General features: G+C 57.0%; 5 protein-coding genes across 5 annotated transcripts; 1 reads left to right on the top strand and 4 right to left on the bottom strand.

Annotated features, from left to right (window-relative positions):
• Positions 1–296: 296 nt before the first annotated feature.
• Positions 297–2,956, bottom strand: TRAVEDRAFT_70407 (uncharacterized protein; the record flags this gene model as incomplete). The annotated part of the gene is made up of 4 exons (XM_008037715.1): positions 297–1,067; positions 1,125–1,321; positions 1,386–2,706; positions 2,762–2,956. 4 exons carry the CDS (start codon positions 2,954–2,956, stop codon positions 297–299), a joined length of 2,484 nt encoding a protein of 827 aa, XP_008035906.1.
• Positions 2,957–4,369: 1,413 nt separating this feature from the next.
• Positions 4,370–6,871, bottom strand: TRAVEDRAFT_115280 (uncharacterized protein; the record flags this gene model as incomplete). The annotated part of the gene is made up of 3 exons (XM_008037714.1): positions 4,370–4,427; positions 4,478–4,538; positions 6,577–6,871. Coding segments are annotated over 3 exons (414 nt in total), but the record flags the coding sequence as incomplete, so codon positions are not given.
• A 626-nt stretch (positions 6,872–7,497) lies between these two features.
• TRAVEDRAFT_144728 (uncharacterized protein) lies at positions 7,498–9,268 on the bottom strand. The gene is made up of 7 exons (XM_008037713.1): positions 9,255–9,268; positions 8,856–9,193; positions 8,544–8,802; positions 8,428–8,488; positions 8,152–8,376; positions 7,683–8,100; positions 7,498–7,605 (listed from the first exon to the last, which is right to left on the bottom strand). Exons 2-6 carry the CDS (start codon positions 8,925–8,927, stop codon positions 8,001–8,003), a joined length of 717 nt encoding a protein of 238 aa, XP_008035904.1. The 5' UTR covers positions 8,928–9,193; positions 9,255–9,268; the 3' UTR covers positions 7,498–7,605; positions 7,683–8,000.
• A 344-nt stretch (positions 9,269–9,612) lies between these two features.
• On the top strand, positions 9,613–16,667 carry TRAVEDRAFT_117828 (uncharacterized protein; the record flags this gene model as incomplete). The annotated part of the gene is made up of 17 exons (XM_008037712.1): positions 9,613–9,745; positions 9,799–9,947; positions 9,999–10,265; positions 10,326–10,398; positions 10,452–10,696; positions 10,759–11,093; positions 11,153–11,931; positions 11,993–12,703; positions 12,754–12,976; positions 13,028–13,344; positions 13,397–13,524; positions 13,583–14,531; positions 14,587–14,723; positions 14,775–15,407; positions 15,462–15,878; positions 15,931–16,168; positions 16,228–16,667. 17 exons carry the CDS (start codon positions 9,613–9,615, stop codon positions 16,665–16,667), a joined length of 6,174 nt encoding a protein of 2,057 aa, XP_008035903.1.
• A 45-nt stretch (positions 16,668–16,712) lies between these two features.
• On the bottom strand, positions 16,713–17,402 carry TRAVEDRAFT_35626 (uncharacterized protein; the record flags this gene model as incomplete). Its single annotated transcript, XM_008036756.1, has 2 exons — positions 16,713–16,853; positions 16,908–17,402. 2 exons carry the CDS (start codon positions 17,400–17,402, stop codon positions 16,713–16,715), a joined length of 636 nt encoding a protein of 211 aa, XP_008034947.1.
• Between the last annotated feature and the right edge of the window lie 13 nt (positions 17,403–17,415).

Genomic DNA, 17,415 nt, shown 5'->3' with positions numbered 1-17,415 from the left:
CGGATGAATGAGGCTATGGTGCGTTGAACTCTGACTCGGCAGTCGCCCTCTCTCACGCGCTGTACTTGTAGCGCAGCCACCGACGTTATACCCTTTGACAGATGCCATTGCGACCATCGATACAGTACGAAAAAGACGAACTACAGGCGCGAACACGATGCTACACACGAGAACACAGCACTACACAGACACAGATGCCAGGCACAAAACTTACGCGTCCATCATAGATAAGATACATACCCATCGTCCATCCCAACCCATCTTCGAACTCAGAACCACAACGCGAAGCACCCATGTCAACGAGATGCCTCCTCGCCGTTCTCCACCCGCTTCGCCCGTTTCCTGTGCAACTCCTCCACAGACGGCGCCAGGGCCACCGCAGGCACGTCGACGAACCGCCGCGTATACACATAGCTCTTCGAAAGCCGGTCGCGCACCTTGTCGTGCAGCGGCCACCCGGGGTTCTTCAGCACCCACTCCGCGAGCAGCGCGACCACGCCCTTGTGCGACTGCAGGCTGCGTGCTAAGTCTTGCGTCTTCGCCGACGGCTCGCGCGCATTCCGGGCCGTTAGTGTGGGTTGTAACCTGCGCGACGCGAGGTTGTGCGTCTCCCGTAGCACCGGTCGGCCTGCGGTGGGGGTGTCGAAGAGCTTCTGCGGGTGCTGCGTCGTGCCGGGAACCCCGTTTGGATCTTTGTTCCATTGCATGACGGCGTACCGCGCCTGGAATCGCCTGAGGAACTCGAATAACAGGCCGTTGAGGGGGTGCGCAGGCGCATTCCCGTCGTCGCAGAACAAGATTTCGGTGGTGTCACCATAGTGTAACCGCGCGTCGGCGATCGTCTTAGCCCGTAGGTCGTTGCAAGTGAATCCGCCATTTGGGTACCGCTTGAAGGTATCGTAGAACTCCGTGATAAAGGGCGTCACGGACCGGCTGGGGAGGGTATGCCGCATGTACCGGATGGCGTACCAGAGCAGGACGTAAAAGAACGCCTCGAGCTCGTCTTCTACGGTGGTCATGCTGCGGGGATTGCTGACGCGGTTCATAGCTGCATACTCCCAGCTCAACTAGCAGATATGGTGATAAGCGGACGAGTGAACTACTTAGGGGAGTGCGGCACTCACGATAGGAACATCATCACCCCCAACCTTCGTCAGTTTGTTATCGCGCACGCATTGTGCCAGCTCCCAGTCGATGAGCATCCCGTGCCAAACAATGACCTCCTTGCCGTCCTTCCAGGTAGCGACCGGATTAATCAAGATATTTCCCGGGCTGATGTCGCCATGCAAGAGACCGTATTCCTTGTACGCCCTAGCGTGTGCTAGCGGGGTTCGAAAACCACACGTCAGCACACCTAACACACATCATGAGAGACAGACACTCACTTCTGACACACTCGAATATCAACCTGACCAATTGCCAGCCAGAGGCAAAGTTCTCGAGGTCGAGACCGATCTCCTTGACCGCGACGCGATAATGCCCATACGCAGGCAGCGACTGCAGCGTCCGGCGCGATATTTTCTTCGGGCTAGGTTGGAGCTCCTCCTCCTCACAATCATCCTCACGAGAACGCTTCATGCCGATGACCCGTGCGTCTTCTTGTCCGGCCGAGCGCGTCTTCATCCTCATAGGAGTCATCGGCTCCTGCACCATGCACGACACGGGCCGTGCACTCTCCGGAGTACTCTGTTGACGGACATAACCGTGACACACAAGTGTCGGAACGTGCAGTTTGGAGTCGCCCGCAAACGCCGCGAGCACAGTGCCCTCCGGCCTGCTGCACTCGCTCCGCGGCCGCCACGAGTCCTTGAGCCACACAAACTGCCGCGTCAAGCAGTCGACCGCAACGTACGCCCTGCAGCCACGTCCGAACAACGCGCTGCTCGAGATCATGGCAGGCATCGCCACTAGGAACTCCCGTCTCTCGTCGCCGACCTTGAGGCGATACCGGGGCCAGCTGCGACAGAGAGAGTTGCTGAACATCTTCCGCACGTGCTTGAATACTCGCGCCTCCGCAGTGGCTTGAGATTGGGAAGAAATCGAAGGTGCTGGTTGTGGCGTAGTCTTTCCTGGCGCGGCCCTTGAGGTCCGTGATGCATCGGGGAAGGGCGGGAGGCTGGCCCCTTCTTCGTAGTCGATGTCGAGTTCCGCGTTGGCCTTCCCGAGCTCGGTCATGAGCTTATAGTCGTCCGATCTTTCATCGAGCCTCGTCGCGGTCGTATCCGCGCCTTTCTGCGCGTCCGTAAGGTGTGCGAAGCGCCACAGCAAGCGTGGCAGGACGGAGGGGTCCTTGATGTAGTCGACGGGCTTGGTCGTCATGATGCCCGAATGGTCCAGACGCATAGCTCGGAGGTGGCGGTCGTTGATATAAAGGCCAAATAGGAACACACGGTGCTGGTACTCGAAAGTTGATGTTGCGCACGAGAGAAGGTGATCCCGCGCGGCTGCACGAGCAATATGCAAGGGATCGTTCGGACGCGCGCCGTTTTCGTCGTATGGGTCGTAGCGTGCGCCACCGCTCTCGAACTGGATGATCATCTGCACGCGGCTCCAGTCTTCTCGCTCTGTTCGGGCGCTGGGGGCGTATTCCTTGGGATAGAGCATCCCAATGGCAGCGTCGTCGTCAGAGCTACCCGTTTCGCTCGCATAGTGGTATCCTCGGCTACGGTGACCTTCGGCGAGGTTGTAGTTGCTGATGGCTGAAAGCTGGGACGACGGGCTCGTAAACCAGTCCATCTACGTCGCATAGCGGAAGACTTACCAGAATGGTTCCAATATTCTCTTTGCGTTTAAGACGAGACTCACTAGTTGCTGAGAGTGATGTTTGAAGGTGCGAGACGATGCCAGTCGCCAGGCTCTGAGTTCTTGGGTGAAGCGTCGGAGGGGCCGGGAGGAAGCGCTCCTCGAATTCGTCGAGCTCCACGACCACCATGGGTGCTCCTACGCTAGAGGCCATCGTGACAGGAGCTAGAGGGAGGGGTGGTGGCCTGGACGCCCGAGGCGGGTGAGAGTAGATGGTTGCACTGAACAAGCAGGGATGAGAAAAGCGCCCAAAATACGTTCTTTTGTGGCTAAGACATACGGGAGATCGCGAAACCGAGATCTACATCTGAGGGTGGGACGCGTCAGTGTTACCGGAGTAGGAAGACAATAGATCGTGTCGAATCACTCACAAATGCTTTGTTTCCGCACAACAACAACGTCGCCAGCGGCATTGCGATATGACCAGCCCGCAAATGCTTCCACTTACTTCCACAGTCACGTAATAGACCGGATCAAATCCAGAGGATGAAGTTTCGAGCTAGTACTTCACTCGGGTGGGTTCAAGTTCTGTAGTAGCTAATCGCGAGAGCGCCTGAGCAATGAGTACTGAGCAGGGCTAGCCTCCTTTAATAACGAGCGACTGTTTCCGAATTTCGATGCATGATACAGTGACCTTATGAAGCACGGAGTCCAGAGAGCGCGTCGAGCATGAAAGCTTGCTGGTGGGAGCATTACGGCGACGAACGGTGGTGCGACGACGAGCTCGAATCCCGCCGCGTGCTGGCAGACGGTGGGCACAGCCACTGCCGACCAGGTTTTAGTACGGTGACACCGTCAGCGACATGGCCGTGTCGCGCGATTGAACCGGTCATAAGATGCTGAATATCTAGAACGATGTCAAACAAAAGCGGAAGCCGGGCGTACTCCTTCAACAACTTTTCGTTTTCTCCCCTCACGCCTTATTTTCAGCAACCAAATTATCCCCACAACGTTGACCACAAGTCCGAAAACTAGCGCAAAAGTAAAGAATGACAGTAGCCCCCGTATGTCCGTTCTGGATGTTGAGGTTCTGGATATCGAGGAACTGTTCATATACGAGGTTTTCGAGGAGTATGTCTAGAAACCAACCACGCCGGGCCTGTGAGCTAGTCCGAGCGGACCCAGCAGCACTGGTACAACGAGTACTGCCAGGACTCACCACGGTCACGGGAGTTGACAATCCTTGGGAAGTCCACTCGACCTCCGTTAAAGGGGAGGTTTGGTCGTACGCGTACGGGGCTGTTACCGCACCTGAGATTTGGAGAGGGCTAGTACGACTGATTGTGGTACTATGCGAAGGTGATGTCTTGACAACCTGAACGGAGGAGGACTGCGAGGCTGTACTAGCGAGGGCGGTGCGGGAAGCTCGAACAGATTTCGACGTCTTTGTATGGGTGGGCAGGAGAAGCGATGATGAAGATGGTGGAGATGATAGAGCTGTACTGGGGGCTGAATCTGTCGGGACGCCAGCGCCGGAGAAGCCGCCTGTGAGCGGGCTAGGCGCAGCAGTCGCGAAGGCATTCACGCCAGTGCGCGCGGGTTTCGGGGCTTTGACGGTGGTCGCCGCCTTCGCCAACTTGACATACGATGAGAAGGTGTTGCCAGACGCGGGCGCGTTTATGGCGCTGTACAGATATGAACTAGCTCAACAACGATGGAGGGAAGGGCAACCTACCCAACCATGCCATCCATGCAGTGAGGTTTGGGGCTTAGCTGAGCGCAGTAGAACCAAATGGCTACAAAAATTCCATAAGTCCCCGCAGATGTATGTAGGAGATTTATTGGTACACACGCTCTGTATCTTCCACAATGGTGATGTTGAACGTCGGGAACGCCGATGAGGAGGCATCGATGGTGTCCGGCACAAATATGAAACCAGAGTCGAAACCTCCAGCGAGGGGCTCGCAGGGTCTGTCAAAGGCGGACTGGGCGACAGTGTGGTTTCCATGAATTCTGTCGAAAAGGAATGTAACGATGGAGCCTTTGGCTGCCTTCACAGAAGGGGGGTCGAAGGTGGGTACCGGCCTGCCGCGTACCGCACCGACGTGGATGACCTGCACAAAAGTTGTTTATCAGGCGACGTGAGTTCCGAAGAGGCCACTCACGATAGGATCCTGGGCTACGTGATACATCGTGAGAGGTAGAACATTCGGATATCAGGCAAGAGAGGGGCAGAGTTGCTCGAAAGCGAACTCTGAGGTGGGGTGGGGAAGAGATGCTCACTCGTGATATTTATACATGACGAGCAGCCCAGAGAATGGGTGTCATCTGATATCTGAGAGCAACTGAGAGGATCAACAACAACACGTAGATGAGGGGCGACAGCCGGGCGCCACGGATGATCATCGAAGCCCGGTGTGCTGATGGCCTAGCTGGTATTCAGATACGTTCAAGCGCGCCGTCGTAGATAGACTACGTTGGGTTGTCTGTGTTGCCAATGATCACGTTAAACACGTACCTATACAACCGAGTATAAGTAGTCGGACGGGCGGGTCACACTGACCATAAAACTTTCTCTTAGCGCTCTTGAGCAACATATCAAGGGTTCAATCTTGCTTGAGGCGAAGTGGTGTCTTGCCCTTGCCTTTGTCGCTACCACCATCGCGAGGCGGGAATGTGTTGGTCTTGGGCTCGTAGTATTTATACTCGCATATTCAGCTACCTCGCATGTATAAGTGATGATGTCCTTCCAGATACGCATGCAAAGTATATTCTACAGTATGTTCAGAGAAGTGAGTAAGCTCGCTGTGGCATATCAAATTGATGCATTCACTCACCATCTGCGACCCGTATAACTCCTGATGATAAGGCTGTTTTACGGCGTAGCGAAGTGCGAGCGCGACCACAGCCAGATACGATTAGCGACATACGGATACATACTTGACTCGACACAGCACCTCCAGGGTGTAAGCAACGCGAGTCTTTGTGAAAAAAAATCACATCACATGAAGGGCGAATTCTTCACGCGCCCTGCGTATATTTTCACCTCTGCGCGAACTACGCCTGATCTTGAACAACCAGACGATCCCCGCAATATTGATGGCAAGCCCGGCGGCTAGCGCTGCAGCAAAAAATGCGAGCAGCCCTCGTATGTCCGATCCAGATGACGGGCAGGCGCTGAGATCGGTGGTAATTACAGGGCCACTCTGAAAGAAAAGCCCAGTGACTAGTCAGTCGCCGACGCGGCCCGGCACTATTACAGTGCATGAGGGATGACATGGGCTGTTCTCACAGTCGGCGATGTGCCACTCGCTGGACTACTTCCTCCGCTGCTGGAGGTAATGGGTTGAGTCAAACTGCATAGTGATATCAGCTACAATATATCGCGGGGGCGAGTCATAATGACGAACCTCGTTGAACTTTGACTAACGGCGCCTGAGCTGCCGGGCACGGACAGGGGGGTAGTGGGAACTGCCGTACTACTGGAATAACTGACGGTGGGCACGGCCGCACCGGAGAAGCCGCCAGTGAGCGGGCCGGGGCCAGCAGTCGCGAATGCGTTCACGCCGGAGAGCGCGGGGATGGGCGCAACGACGCTGAACGCGTCAGCGGCGACCGCCGCGTATGACAAGAAGGTTTCGCCAGTGGCGGGCGCGTTGATGGCACTGCAAGAGTATGAGCGACAGTGAGCCAATGAAAGCGTGATGTGACCAACCCAACCATGCCGCTAATGCAGTGCGGCGCGGGGGTCATCTGGGCGCAGTAGAAGAAGATCGCTGCAGACAAACGGTACTAAGTGGCCACTCTCCATGCAAGCAGTGCATGGATACATACGTTTGGTGTCATCCTCGATGATCAGGTTGAAAGTCGGGAGTGACGCGGCGGGGTCGGTGTTCACCGGCACGAAGATAAAACCGGTGTCGAAGCCACCAGCGAGGGGCTCGCAGGGCTTGGCGAAAGAAGATTGGGCGACGGTGTGGTTGCCCGGAATACCGTCGAAGACGAAGGTGATAATTGAGCCCTTGGTTGCATGGACGGACGAGGGGGTGAAGGCGAGCTTCGCGCGACCAGCACCATCCGAACCAACGTGAATCTGCGGGTACTTTGTCAGATATGAGGCTGCATACATTGTTCAGGATGCTGTACCGTGGTGTCCTGCGCCGCGATTCCCACAGGGATAGAGACTAGAATGAAGCTTACAGTGGCCCAGTAATACATCGTGAGCTGTACTGAGCTCAGTTACAAGGGAAAGGGGAGGAATTTGTTCAAACCCTCGAGGCTTATATAGGCATCCAGCGCCGTGCGCCTGATGAGATAACTTCTGTAACACGACTAGCATGCCTGTTACCCCGGACATAGCCTACCATGGTGTGCCATTGCGTGGACACAAGCGCATCTCGCTAAGCCGCTTCGAAGCCCCTGAACACTGTTGCACTGTGCACACACTGTACGTCGGAAGTAGATATCATCAGAATTCCGCGATCTCAACACACCTCGAGAAGATGCCACAACGTACCTGTGTAGACCCACATACCTGAGATACGTGGGCAGTCGCGTCTCCAGTTGCTCTTGGATAACGTGGACTCGACTTCGTCGCCTCCGCGTTACTATCTTCGCGTTCACTCACCGTCTGCGACCCGCGTATTTCCCGAGTATATGGAGCTGATTTGAGGGTAGAGCGACGTTCGAGTGCAATCACAATCAAATACGATTAGCGACCAACGGAGACAGACCAGACCCGGCATAGCCCTCCCAGAGCGCACGAAATCCGAGCCTTTGTGAGTTACAACAAAATCAAACGAAGGGCGAAATCTTATGCGCCCCGTGAGTAGTGTTGCCGCTGTGTGATTGACGCCTTCGGATCTTGAACAACCAAATGATCAGTGAAGTCCGAGCGCGACCACAACCAAATACAATTAGCGACATATACGGATACATACCAGACTCGACATAGCACCTCCGGCCTGCCAGGGTACAAGAAACGCGAGGCTCGTGAGATAGAACCTGTTCAAACAAAGGGCGAGATCTTGTGCGCCCTGCGAGCAGTGTTACCGCTGCGCGAGCTACGCCTGATCCTCAACAACCAAACGATCCCCGCAATATTGACGGCAAGCCCGAAAGCTAGCGCTGCAGTGAAGAATGCGAGCAGCCCTCGTATGTCCGTGCTAGATGATGGGCATGCACTGAGAACGGTGGTGATTCCGGGGCCACTCTAGAATAAGAGCCCAGGGACTGGTCAGTCGCCGCCGCGGGCACTATTACAGTGCATGAGCGATGACACGGGCTGTTCTCACAGTCGGCGATGTGCCACTCGCTGGACTGCTTCCTCCGGCACTGGAGGTAAAGGATTGAGTCAAACTGCGTCGTTCTATCAGCGACGATATATCGCGGGGACTCATAGTGACGGACCGCGGTGTACTTGAACTAGCAGCGCCCGAGCTGCCGCCGGGCACGGAAAGAGTGCCAGTGGGAACGGCCACGCCGACGAAGCTGCCGGTGAGGGGGCCGGGGCCAGCAGTCGCGAACGCGTTCACGCCGGAGAGCGCGGGAGCGGGCGGAGCAACGCTGGACGCCGCAGCGGCGAGCGCCGCATACGACGAGAACGTGTTCCCGGTGGCGGGGGCGTTGATGGCACTGCAGAAGTATGAGCGAGAGTCAGACATTGAAAACACCAATGAGACCTACCCAACCATCTCGGCAATGCAGTGGGGAGCGGGGTTCAGCTGGGCGCAGTAGAACCAAATCGCTGCAGACAAATAGTGAGTGATCACTCTCTATGCAAGCAAGATGTGGATACATACGCTTGGTGTCATCCTCAATTGTGATGTTGAACGTCGGGAACGTCGAGGAAGCATCCGTGCCCGCGGGGACGAAGATGTAGCCAGTGTCGAAGCCGCCAGCAAGGGGCTCGCAGGGCTTGGCGAAGGCGGACTGGGCGACGGTGTGGTTGCCGGGAGCACCGTCGAAGACGAAGGTGACAACCGAGCCCTTGATCAAGTTGACGGACGAGGGGGTGAACGCAAGCTTAGCGGTGCCCTGGCCATCCGAGCCGACGTGGATCTACGGACACGTTGTGAGAGACGAGGTCGCGTGCATCGTTGAAGATGACTTACGACGGTATCCTGGGCTACAATTCTCACAGGAATGGAGACTAGAATGAAGCTTACAGTCACCCAGTAATACATCGTGAGCTAGTGTGATTACTGAGATCAATGACCGCTGCTGGGGCACAGTTGTTACGAGGGAAAGGCGAGGAATTTGTTCAAACCCTCGAGGCCTATATAGGCATCCACTGGCGCCATGCGCCTGATGGAACGACAGTAACACTGGCATACCTATTACCTCGGACGTGGCCCGTCATAGGGTACCATACGAACGCATCTCGCCGAACCGCTTCGAAGCCCCTGAGAACAGCACGGTTTCACTGTGCACGCATTGGACGTCGCCAGAGCTGAGAGGATATCATCAGATTCCGCGGTTTCGAAGCATATCGAGAAGATGCCGCAGCGTACCTGTGTAGACCAACATACTTTAGCTGCGGAGGAGTCAAGGACAAGCTGTGTGTCGGCCCAGCCTGCTGCGCGACTGAGGAGAGGAAAGTGGGAGGAGCACCGCCACCGACGCGTCGAAATTTACGGTAGACGCCCGTCCTCTTGCTCGCGACCGCCACAGCTGGGCAATTCGACTGCAGCTGCCCTCCTGCTTTCCCTCATGTCCTCCGCTCATACGCCGCTATATTGACCGGATATCTACCGACTTTGGGGCTATTTCCTCTGCTTCACGCACTGTGGGCTGTAACATCGACGTTCAACCTTGTACTGCCGCCTACGACTTTCGTCCTCAAATTCCGCACACTGAACAATATCAGGAATGCCTGCCCGTGAACAGTCGCAGCCTAAAAGGCGTAGGGTCGATGTATCGTCAAAACAGACCTACAAATGCAGCTCGGCGAGGGATATTCAGCGGGTGCTGAAAGCACAAAGTGAGGCGGGGCTTATTGAAGGTGTGTCGCACCCGTGCCCTCTCTCGGAAGAACTGAACTCACTACGCAGAAAGGCTTGACCGCTCTACGAAACCAATTCACTGTCAAAATTAGCGAGCCATCCGTTGCGGTCAACGATGAGAGGCTGCTGCTCGCCAAGGAATGGCTGGAGGCGGACCCCGGAGCGCAGGAGCTGCTGAACATTTGGGAGACCGCAAATGCTGTATGTCACAGCAAACTTCACACACCTTGCTTTATCTCACTCCATGTGTAGCGACAAACGGCTCTGCTTGCGGCCGTGGTGGGAGTGTTCGCGGCGCTCCTGCCCCTGCTTTCCTCCCATTACACCTATCATACCTACGCCCAGCCCATCCTGCGCGTCTTGCTCTCCCCGCAATGGGCGCACCACCTCAATCTGTATCTAGCAGGACAACACACCGAATTGATCCTCGTCACATTGAAACTGTTTATCAGCATGTCAAACTTTGCCGGAGGTCGTGAGCGCAAAGCCGTGCTGGATGCATTCGCCTGGGAGATGAAGGTATTTGCCTCCGCACGACTCGTCTATATGATCCAATGCCGACATTGGCTATAAATCCAGTCACTGCCAAAACTTTTGCAAATGAGGCGCAAATCCAAAGGCGGGGAGGACGCTGACATGCTACAGCGACCAGGTAAGTCCAGGCTTTGACCCCCGTTGCGGCTATATCCTCATCGCTGTTACCAGACATTAGGACGCTCTATATCCTGCTCGTCCTGTCGTTCCTTGACACGACCACACCCTCTTCGGTGAAGGGCGCCTTTCTCGAACAGCACCGCGATGCCTTCACTATCATCTTCAAAGGCCTCTGGCAGGATCCGTACTCCGTCATCAGGCGGGTTCTCGAAGTCTGCTGGGCAGGTCTTTGGTCCGACCCGAAGCTCAAGCGGACGTTGAAGATCCAAGTCTTCAGTGAATCGACACTGTCCCAGGTCCGTGCTTCTCATACTATTCGTAATTTATTGCCGAGTTGTATGCTAATGTCGATATGCAGCTGCTGCGTCTGTATGAACGCAATGTGCGGGAAGGCTCTGATCCAGAGTCTGTCCCCGCTGACGTGGTCCACCATTTCCTTCTCGCACTGTGCAGCCACCCCGGTGTGGGACTTTGCTTCTATGATCGAGGATGGTATCCGCGGGAGACCGACTTAGATCAGAAAGCGGCTGCAGACGTCGAGGGGCGAACTGACGGAGAGAACACACACAAGGGGGGCAAGATATACAACAAGATTCTAGCCAATGTTGTAAAGACGCTCAAAGTTAACGAGGATCCACGCCAGCAGGAGCTTGCTTTGAAAATTCTTGCGGCGTGCCCAGAGCTCGTCTCAGGGTGGGTTTTCATCAGTATCAGTATTTCCCGTGTCCTTGCTCATCTCGTTGAATTTTTAGATACTGGTCTTCTGCCGGCCTTGCCCTCGAGCCCCGGCTCTCCTCCAAATGGTTGGCCAACATAGCCTTCTTCGGCTCAGTCGTCGCGCTCTCCGTCCCCACCTCATCCTTCTTCCTCCCCGAGAGCGGCAGCAGCAGCTCATCGCTCTATCAGCCCACACCGCCCCCACTCTCCGCCATCATCGAAAACATCCTCCCCGGCCCCCAGATCAAGATCCACCTCTCGCGCGGGCTACAGGCGTCTTCGCCTCTCGTGCAGCACGCCTCCGCTCTAGCGCTCGCCAAGTGCTTGCTGAAGTACGAACAGGTCGTGCGTGCGTTCCAAGAGGTCGAGCGCGCGTTGGAAGAGGACGAGGACGAGGGTTTATGGACCCGCCGCCGCCGTGAGGTCGAGCGCGAGGTGCGCAAGCGCGTCCCCGACTTCCAAGTCGTCGTCGGCTTTTCCCAGCGCCTGAACGACGTGGGCCCGTCGGCAGCGGACGCGCAGGCGAAAGAAAAGCCCAAAGAAAAGGAGAAGCCGAAGGAGCGTGCACCCAACCCCACGCGCACCGCGCTACTCACGGAAAGCTCGCATCGTCTGCTGTGGCTTTACCACCGCTTGTTGCCCTCCGTCGTAGCCGAGGCCCGATTCGATGCTGGGAAGCTGTTGCAGGCCATCGAGGAGATGCTCCTCCACACGTCCTCTGGTAGTTCTACCGCCGGACTGGACACGTTGCGCCAGCTGCATGTTCTCCGACTCCTCAGGGAGAGCGAACACTTCACATGGTCTGGGAAATCTGGTACGTCCCTGAAAACAGCCGCTCCGTCCTCTGCATATTGCTCATTATCATCCCGTTGCAGGCTCCAAACACAGCAATTTCCACATCATGCTCAAAGCCTACGTGATAACGCCCGTACCCGCTGTCCGCACCGCTATCGTCGCGCTGCTGCGGCACATTCTGTCCGCCGGCGTGCTCTTTCAGCATGACGCCGACGAGATCGCGCTCTGGCTCGACGCCCTCCCTCTCACACGCCGCGCGCCCGGCGCCCACGCGCCTGACGGCGCGCCGCTCACGGACGAGGCGGACGGCGTGATCACGTTCCTCGACGACTGCGTGCAGCGCTGCGTCAAGACCCCATACAAGTACGTCCAGGAGCTGCAGGCGGTGCAGCGCGGGGGCGACGGCGCATCGATCGGAGAGCGGCCGGAGGTCTTCCCCAGTCCCCTGCTGGCGACGGTGTTCGAGCAGCTCGGCGCGAAGCTGAAGGGAGATATCCTGTCGCCGTCGGACGCGCTCGCTCTGTTCGCGTTCGTGCGGAAGCTGATCCTTCGGATCACCAGCAAGAGTATCGATCTGGACTTGCCGCGCGCGTTCGCTGAAAAGCTTGCGGCATTCACGGAAAGCCAGGAGCTGTTCTCGCAGTACCCGACCATGGAAGGGGCGATCCGGCGCGAGGTATCGCTACTAAACGATCAGCTAGCGCAGCTTCAAGATCCACAAGAACCCATGGACCAGGGCACCACGCCCGCGGTACAAGAGTTTTTGACCCAGATCGAGGATCTCGATGAGCGTACGTCATTCTACAACTTTACAGTACAGCAAGCTCAGTGTGAATTACAGCCATTTCACAGGTAGAGGGGCAGACCTCCGCCTACGAGCTCGTCGACTGGCTTCGTTTGATCGGCCCGCGACTGCACTCTTCGGAGCTTGCTCGCCTTGTACTGGCGACGGAGAAATTCCACACACCCGCGCTCAAGGAGCTGCTCCAGTATCTCAACCCGCGTGAAGTGTCACTATGGGCGGGGACAGGCCTTATAATCGAGTCTTCCATACCAGCACATACGTAAGCCCCCCGTGCCAATTACTGAGATGACCGGTTGACATTCGCCCACAGTCTCGGGTTTGACAATCTGTTCCTCCATTGCACGCACGATCTAGTGAAGGATCAGGCATGCCGCGCGATCCTCGTCGAGCGTTTGTATGCCGCGTCTCCCGACGTCGTCACGCTGAAGCGCGCTATTCGCATGGTTTTGCACCGACTGTCTCGTTCCTTTGCGGAGGGAGCCGGTTCAGGCGACTATCTGCATCTCCTGGCGGAGATCATTGAGAAGCTGCAAGCTTCCGACGCTACAGGTGTCATCATATTCTGTTTCGAGGCGGACGTATTCAAGCTACTGTGCGCCCGACCTGTCAGCGACGCTATCCGAGAAGGTACGGCAGACTAAACAAGAGTGAGGTCATTACTCATGCGGCAGCTTCACAGGACTCAGCTCGTTCCTGGCCATCTGTGCGGTAACCGGCGGAGATGACGTTCAGCAAGTTCTTGCCACGTTCGCTGGACAGTGGATCCTAACCCTTCGCGGGTCCCTAGATAACTCAAATGAAGAGCAGGTGAGTACAGGTTTTTTGACGTACTCACATGAACTACACTGAAAGCACTGCATATCAGATTGACACTGCCCTTCTATGGTTCAAGTATTCGGGGGTCACAGAAGCTCTCGGTTTGCTAGACTACCTCGCCGATCGCGCTGAGCACTCGAGCTCGGCCGGCGTCCTAGATATCATCGAGCACGTGCTCGATGTTACCGCCGACAGCTTCGTCCGCTCACAAGACGCGCTCACGCAGGCTCTCCCTCTGCTCTCGCACCTGCACGCGCTTCTCCCTCGCTCTTCAACGCTCCAATCGCTGCTTGCATCCGGAACAGAGGGATCCCTCCCCGTCAGCTATGACGGCCATCTCCCAGCGCGCTCCTTCTCGGAGTGGAACGTCGCTGCGCTGGTGCCCCTCGCGGCCAAGCGATGGGCTTTGCGCTTAGAGCCGGTGCCCCCTCTTTCCGTCGAGTCATTTATCGCGGCGAGTAAGTGGACGGACGCCACCGTGGATATCCTCACCACACTCGCGTACCGGCATCAGTCTGCCCGGGCCCCCGTCATCGTGTGGCTCGAGTCTCCAGACTCCACGAGCTGCAGTGCGGCCCACCTCGTCAAGATCGTCTTCGCCTTGTACGACTCCGCGCGCGAAGGAGACGCTCACTTGTCCGGTGAAAGCGATTCCTTCGCCACCCACTTCGCTCGCTTGGTGAAAGTCGTCAAGGATGCCCGCCTGCCGCAGGACGTCTGCTCTAAAGCTGCTGCTTCCGTTGCTTCCATAGTCACAACACACGCTTCAAGCCGGTCAAAGCTTCTCAAGTTGCTCAGCAAGGAGCTAGGGTTGGTTGCGCCGGAGAAGCTTTCCCAGTACAGCTTGTCCATCTCTGTCAAGTTGATCGAGACGAACGTCGCAGAGGCTCGTCTATTTGGGGAGCACCTCCTTGACGTTGGTCTTAGGTGGGCCGTCAGGCACTTTGCGGACAACGGTGCCAGCACAGATGCTAGCCGTGCCATCTTGTCTTCCTTAGGTAATGTCACACGCACTATTCCCCCGCATATATATGTTTATAGTGTGTTTTGCAGCTACACTCATAAGGGTACCGATACCTGTAAAGAGTCACCTGGTTGAGCCGGTCATCGCAACCGTCATTCAAGAATGCCTGGGCGTCACGGATGCAGTCTACTTTGTCCGGCTTCTTGCAGCATCGACCAATATCAAGGTATGCCCCATTACTAAGTTATTGCAATTGTGGATTAACACGCCCTCGCAGCCTGTCACCGTGAACAAGTACCTCCAGACAATCGTGCAGCACACACGGTTCTACGAGCTCTGTACCTGGACTTCATCGGCTAGTGAGGCAGCTCCCCGAGGCAGCATCATCAACCTCCTACACACCCTCTTCCATCTTCACCCGCTCAACACCTGCCAGCCGAGTCACATCGAGCCCCTGCGGAGGGCGTATGGCGGCTCCCTCAGCGCCGCTGACCGCAAACTCCTCAGCATCTTCCAGCTCTACGAAGCTACGCGGAAGACATCCATCGCGTCGCTATTCAGCCAGTGGTCGAATACCACCGACGTCGTATCGGAGAGCGCGCTCGAGGCGCTGCAGGGTCTCGACCCCAGCCGTGTCCTCAAAACATGCCTCGACTTCCCGGAGTGGCGGAAGCTCGAAGAGGGCGACATTGAAGACGTGCCCTCGAGCGAGGCGCTATACGACCCCGTCTTTGTCTTGCTGCTTTTCACGCAGATGATGACCGATGCTGTACCCTCGTCCGCGCTCGAGTGGGTGCAACTGTTCCGGACGAACGTGATCAGCTTGCTCCTCCGGGCACTTTCTGCGAAGGACGCGCAGCTTCGTGAGATTGCGTGGGCACAGATTGCGTCCCTCTATCGTACTCTCGAGGTATGTCGCGCCCCGCTACGACAACCACCTGTGCTAACCACGAGTACGTCCTAGAACGCTGATCTACAGGAGAAGCATCATGTTATGCACATCCTGAACCTCCTCAAAGACCTCCCCTCGTCCACACCCGCCGAAGACGTTCCCCGTCTCTCCGCATACACCACACTCCTCCTAGCGCACGCCTTCCGCGGCCTCTTCTACCCCTCCAACTTCATTTACCCGCTCACCGCGCGCTTCCTCCTCCAGCGCCCCACGCTCGACCCCACGGATGTGCCCATGCTCTACGGGATGCTGTACAGCTCCTCGGACGACTGGAAGAAGGAGCGCGCGTGGATCGTGCGGTTCCTGAGCGACGGCATCATCGGGTCCGAGGAGTGGAGGATCCTGAAGAGACGTCATACATGGGACCTGCTCGCGAGCATGTTCCAGAGCGAGGAGCGGGACAAGACTCTACGACGCGGTGTACTCGAAGTGAGTGTCGTTCCCTTGATCCCAATGAGTCGCAATTGACACGGATTCACAGGTGCTCGCGAACATTACTTGCAATGCTCGCACGACGACGTCGCTGCTTCTCCGCCATGCGCTGCTCTCTTGGGTCGAGATGCAGCTACCGGACATGCGTGGAGAAGAGGCCATCGCGTGGGCGCGCATTCTGGAGAACATCCTCGCCGTCGGCTACTCGAGTAAAGTCGAGACTGCGACGATTGGCGAGTGGCGGGCGATCGCGAGCCGCTGTGTGCGCACGATCTTGCATCACCCCAGTACGTCCTCGAGAACATGTTATATTAACTGTATACTCATGAACTTTCGTCTGTTTTAGCATGCTCCTTGAGTGTCTTCCAGGCCTTGGTCCCTGTCATTCTCCGACTCGCGCTCCTGCCTGGGCCACCGTCCTCTCACACGCCTGTACTACTAGCACGGGGCCTTCGTTGGCTCGAGCAGCTGGAAGCTGAAGTTGCAATCCCCGCTTCCGGACAGCTATCCGCACCATTGGGAGACAGCCGGGACAAGATGGGATCCGTGAACCTTCACCGCTCACAACACCTCTTCGACGCGCCCCCGACACCCACCATCGAGGCATGGGGTAGCTGCGTAGAGTCCCTCTGGAGAGCGTCCATGACTCTGCCAACAAAAACGGCCGAGTGGGATGCGCTCTCGAGCCATCTCCTCATCTGGCGCGCCATTGCCGGGGAGTCGCGGACTGGGACGGGAGAGTGGGCCAGGCGGGAGATGCTGGAACACTTGCGGTCGGTGGCATAGGTAGCTGGGCTGAACGTTGTGGAAGGTCATGCGGTGTATCCGTAGTCATGTATTATGCTCGAGTACAATCTCCATCTCTGCCATACCGCTGTCGGGCTCTACGCGTGCAGACGCGAAGACGTCTCCGCCTGCCGCTAATGAGTCGATGAGCATCGCCAGACGCGACGTCGTGAGATTTGGCTCTTGCTGTGAACACGCGTCAGTGATACGCGCACAGACACATACAAAGGGTAGGCGTACTTTGCGAATCTCCTCGAGGTCCTCCTTGAAGCCATCCGCGACAGACGCCATCCAGAACTTCCTGAAGCGCTCCTTCAGGACCTGCTCATTCTGTTTCTCCTCATCTGCCGCGCCTTTTCCCGGCAAGAAGGACGGAACGGCCGTAGGAGGAGGTGTGGGTGACGACGGTCGTCGTGCTGGTTTTGAAGGAGTAGGTGCCGAGGCCTGACCAGCTTTTGATGATCCCGCTCTCGCAGGCTCAGCATCCGAGTCGGACTCAGAGTCGGATGAGGAAGACGAGGATTCGGACTCGCTCGGCGCCGCAGGCTTTGGTTGTGCCGCCTTTCCGGCCTTCGACTTCACGGAGACGCGTACGACGGTCTGCTTCTGGGACCCATCAGACTCGTCGGATGAGTCGTCGGATGAGGATGATTCTGAGGACGATGAGACGTCGCGGCGCTTTCTTTTGCGGGTGCGTTTCCGTGCCGCTGTGGTTTTAGGTCCTGCGGGCGCCATGGGTCAGGGAGGA

This window comes from Trametes versicolor, assembly GCF_000271585.1.
Source record: "Trametes versicolor FP-101664 SS1 unplaced genomic scaffold TRAVEscaffold_3, whole genome shotgun sequence".
NCBI lineage: Eukaryota > Fungi > Basidiomycota > Agaricomycetes > Polyporales > Polyporaceae > Trametes > Trametes versicolor.
This window is presented reverse-complemented; position numbering and strand designations above follow the sequence as displayed.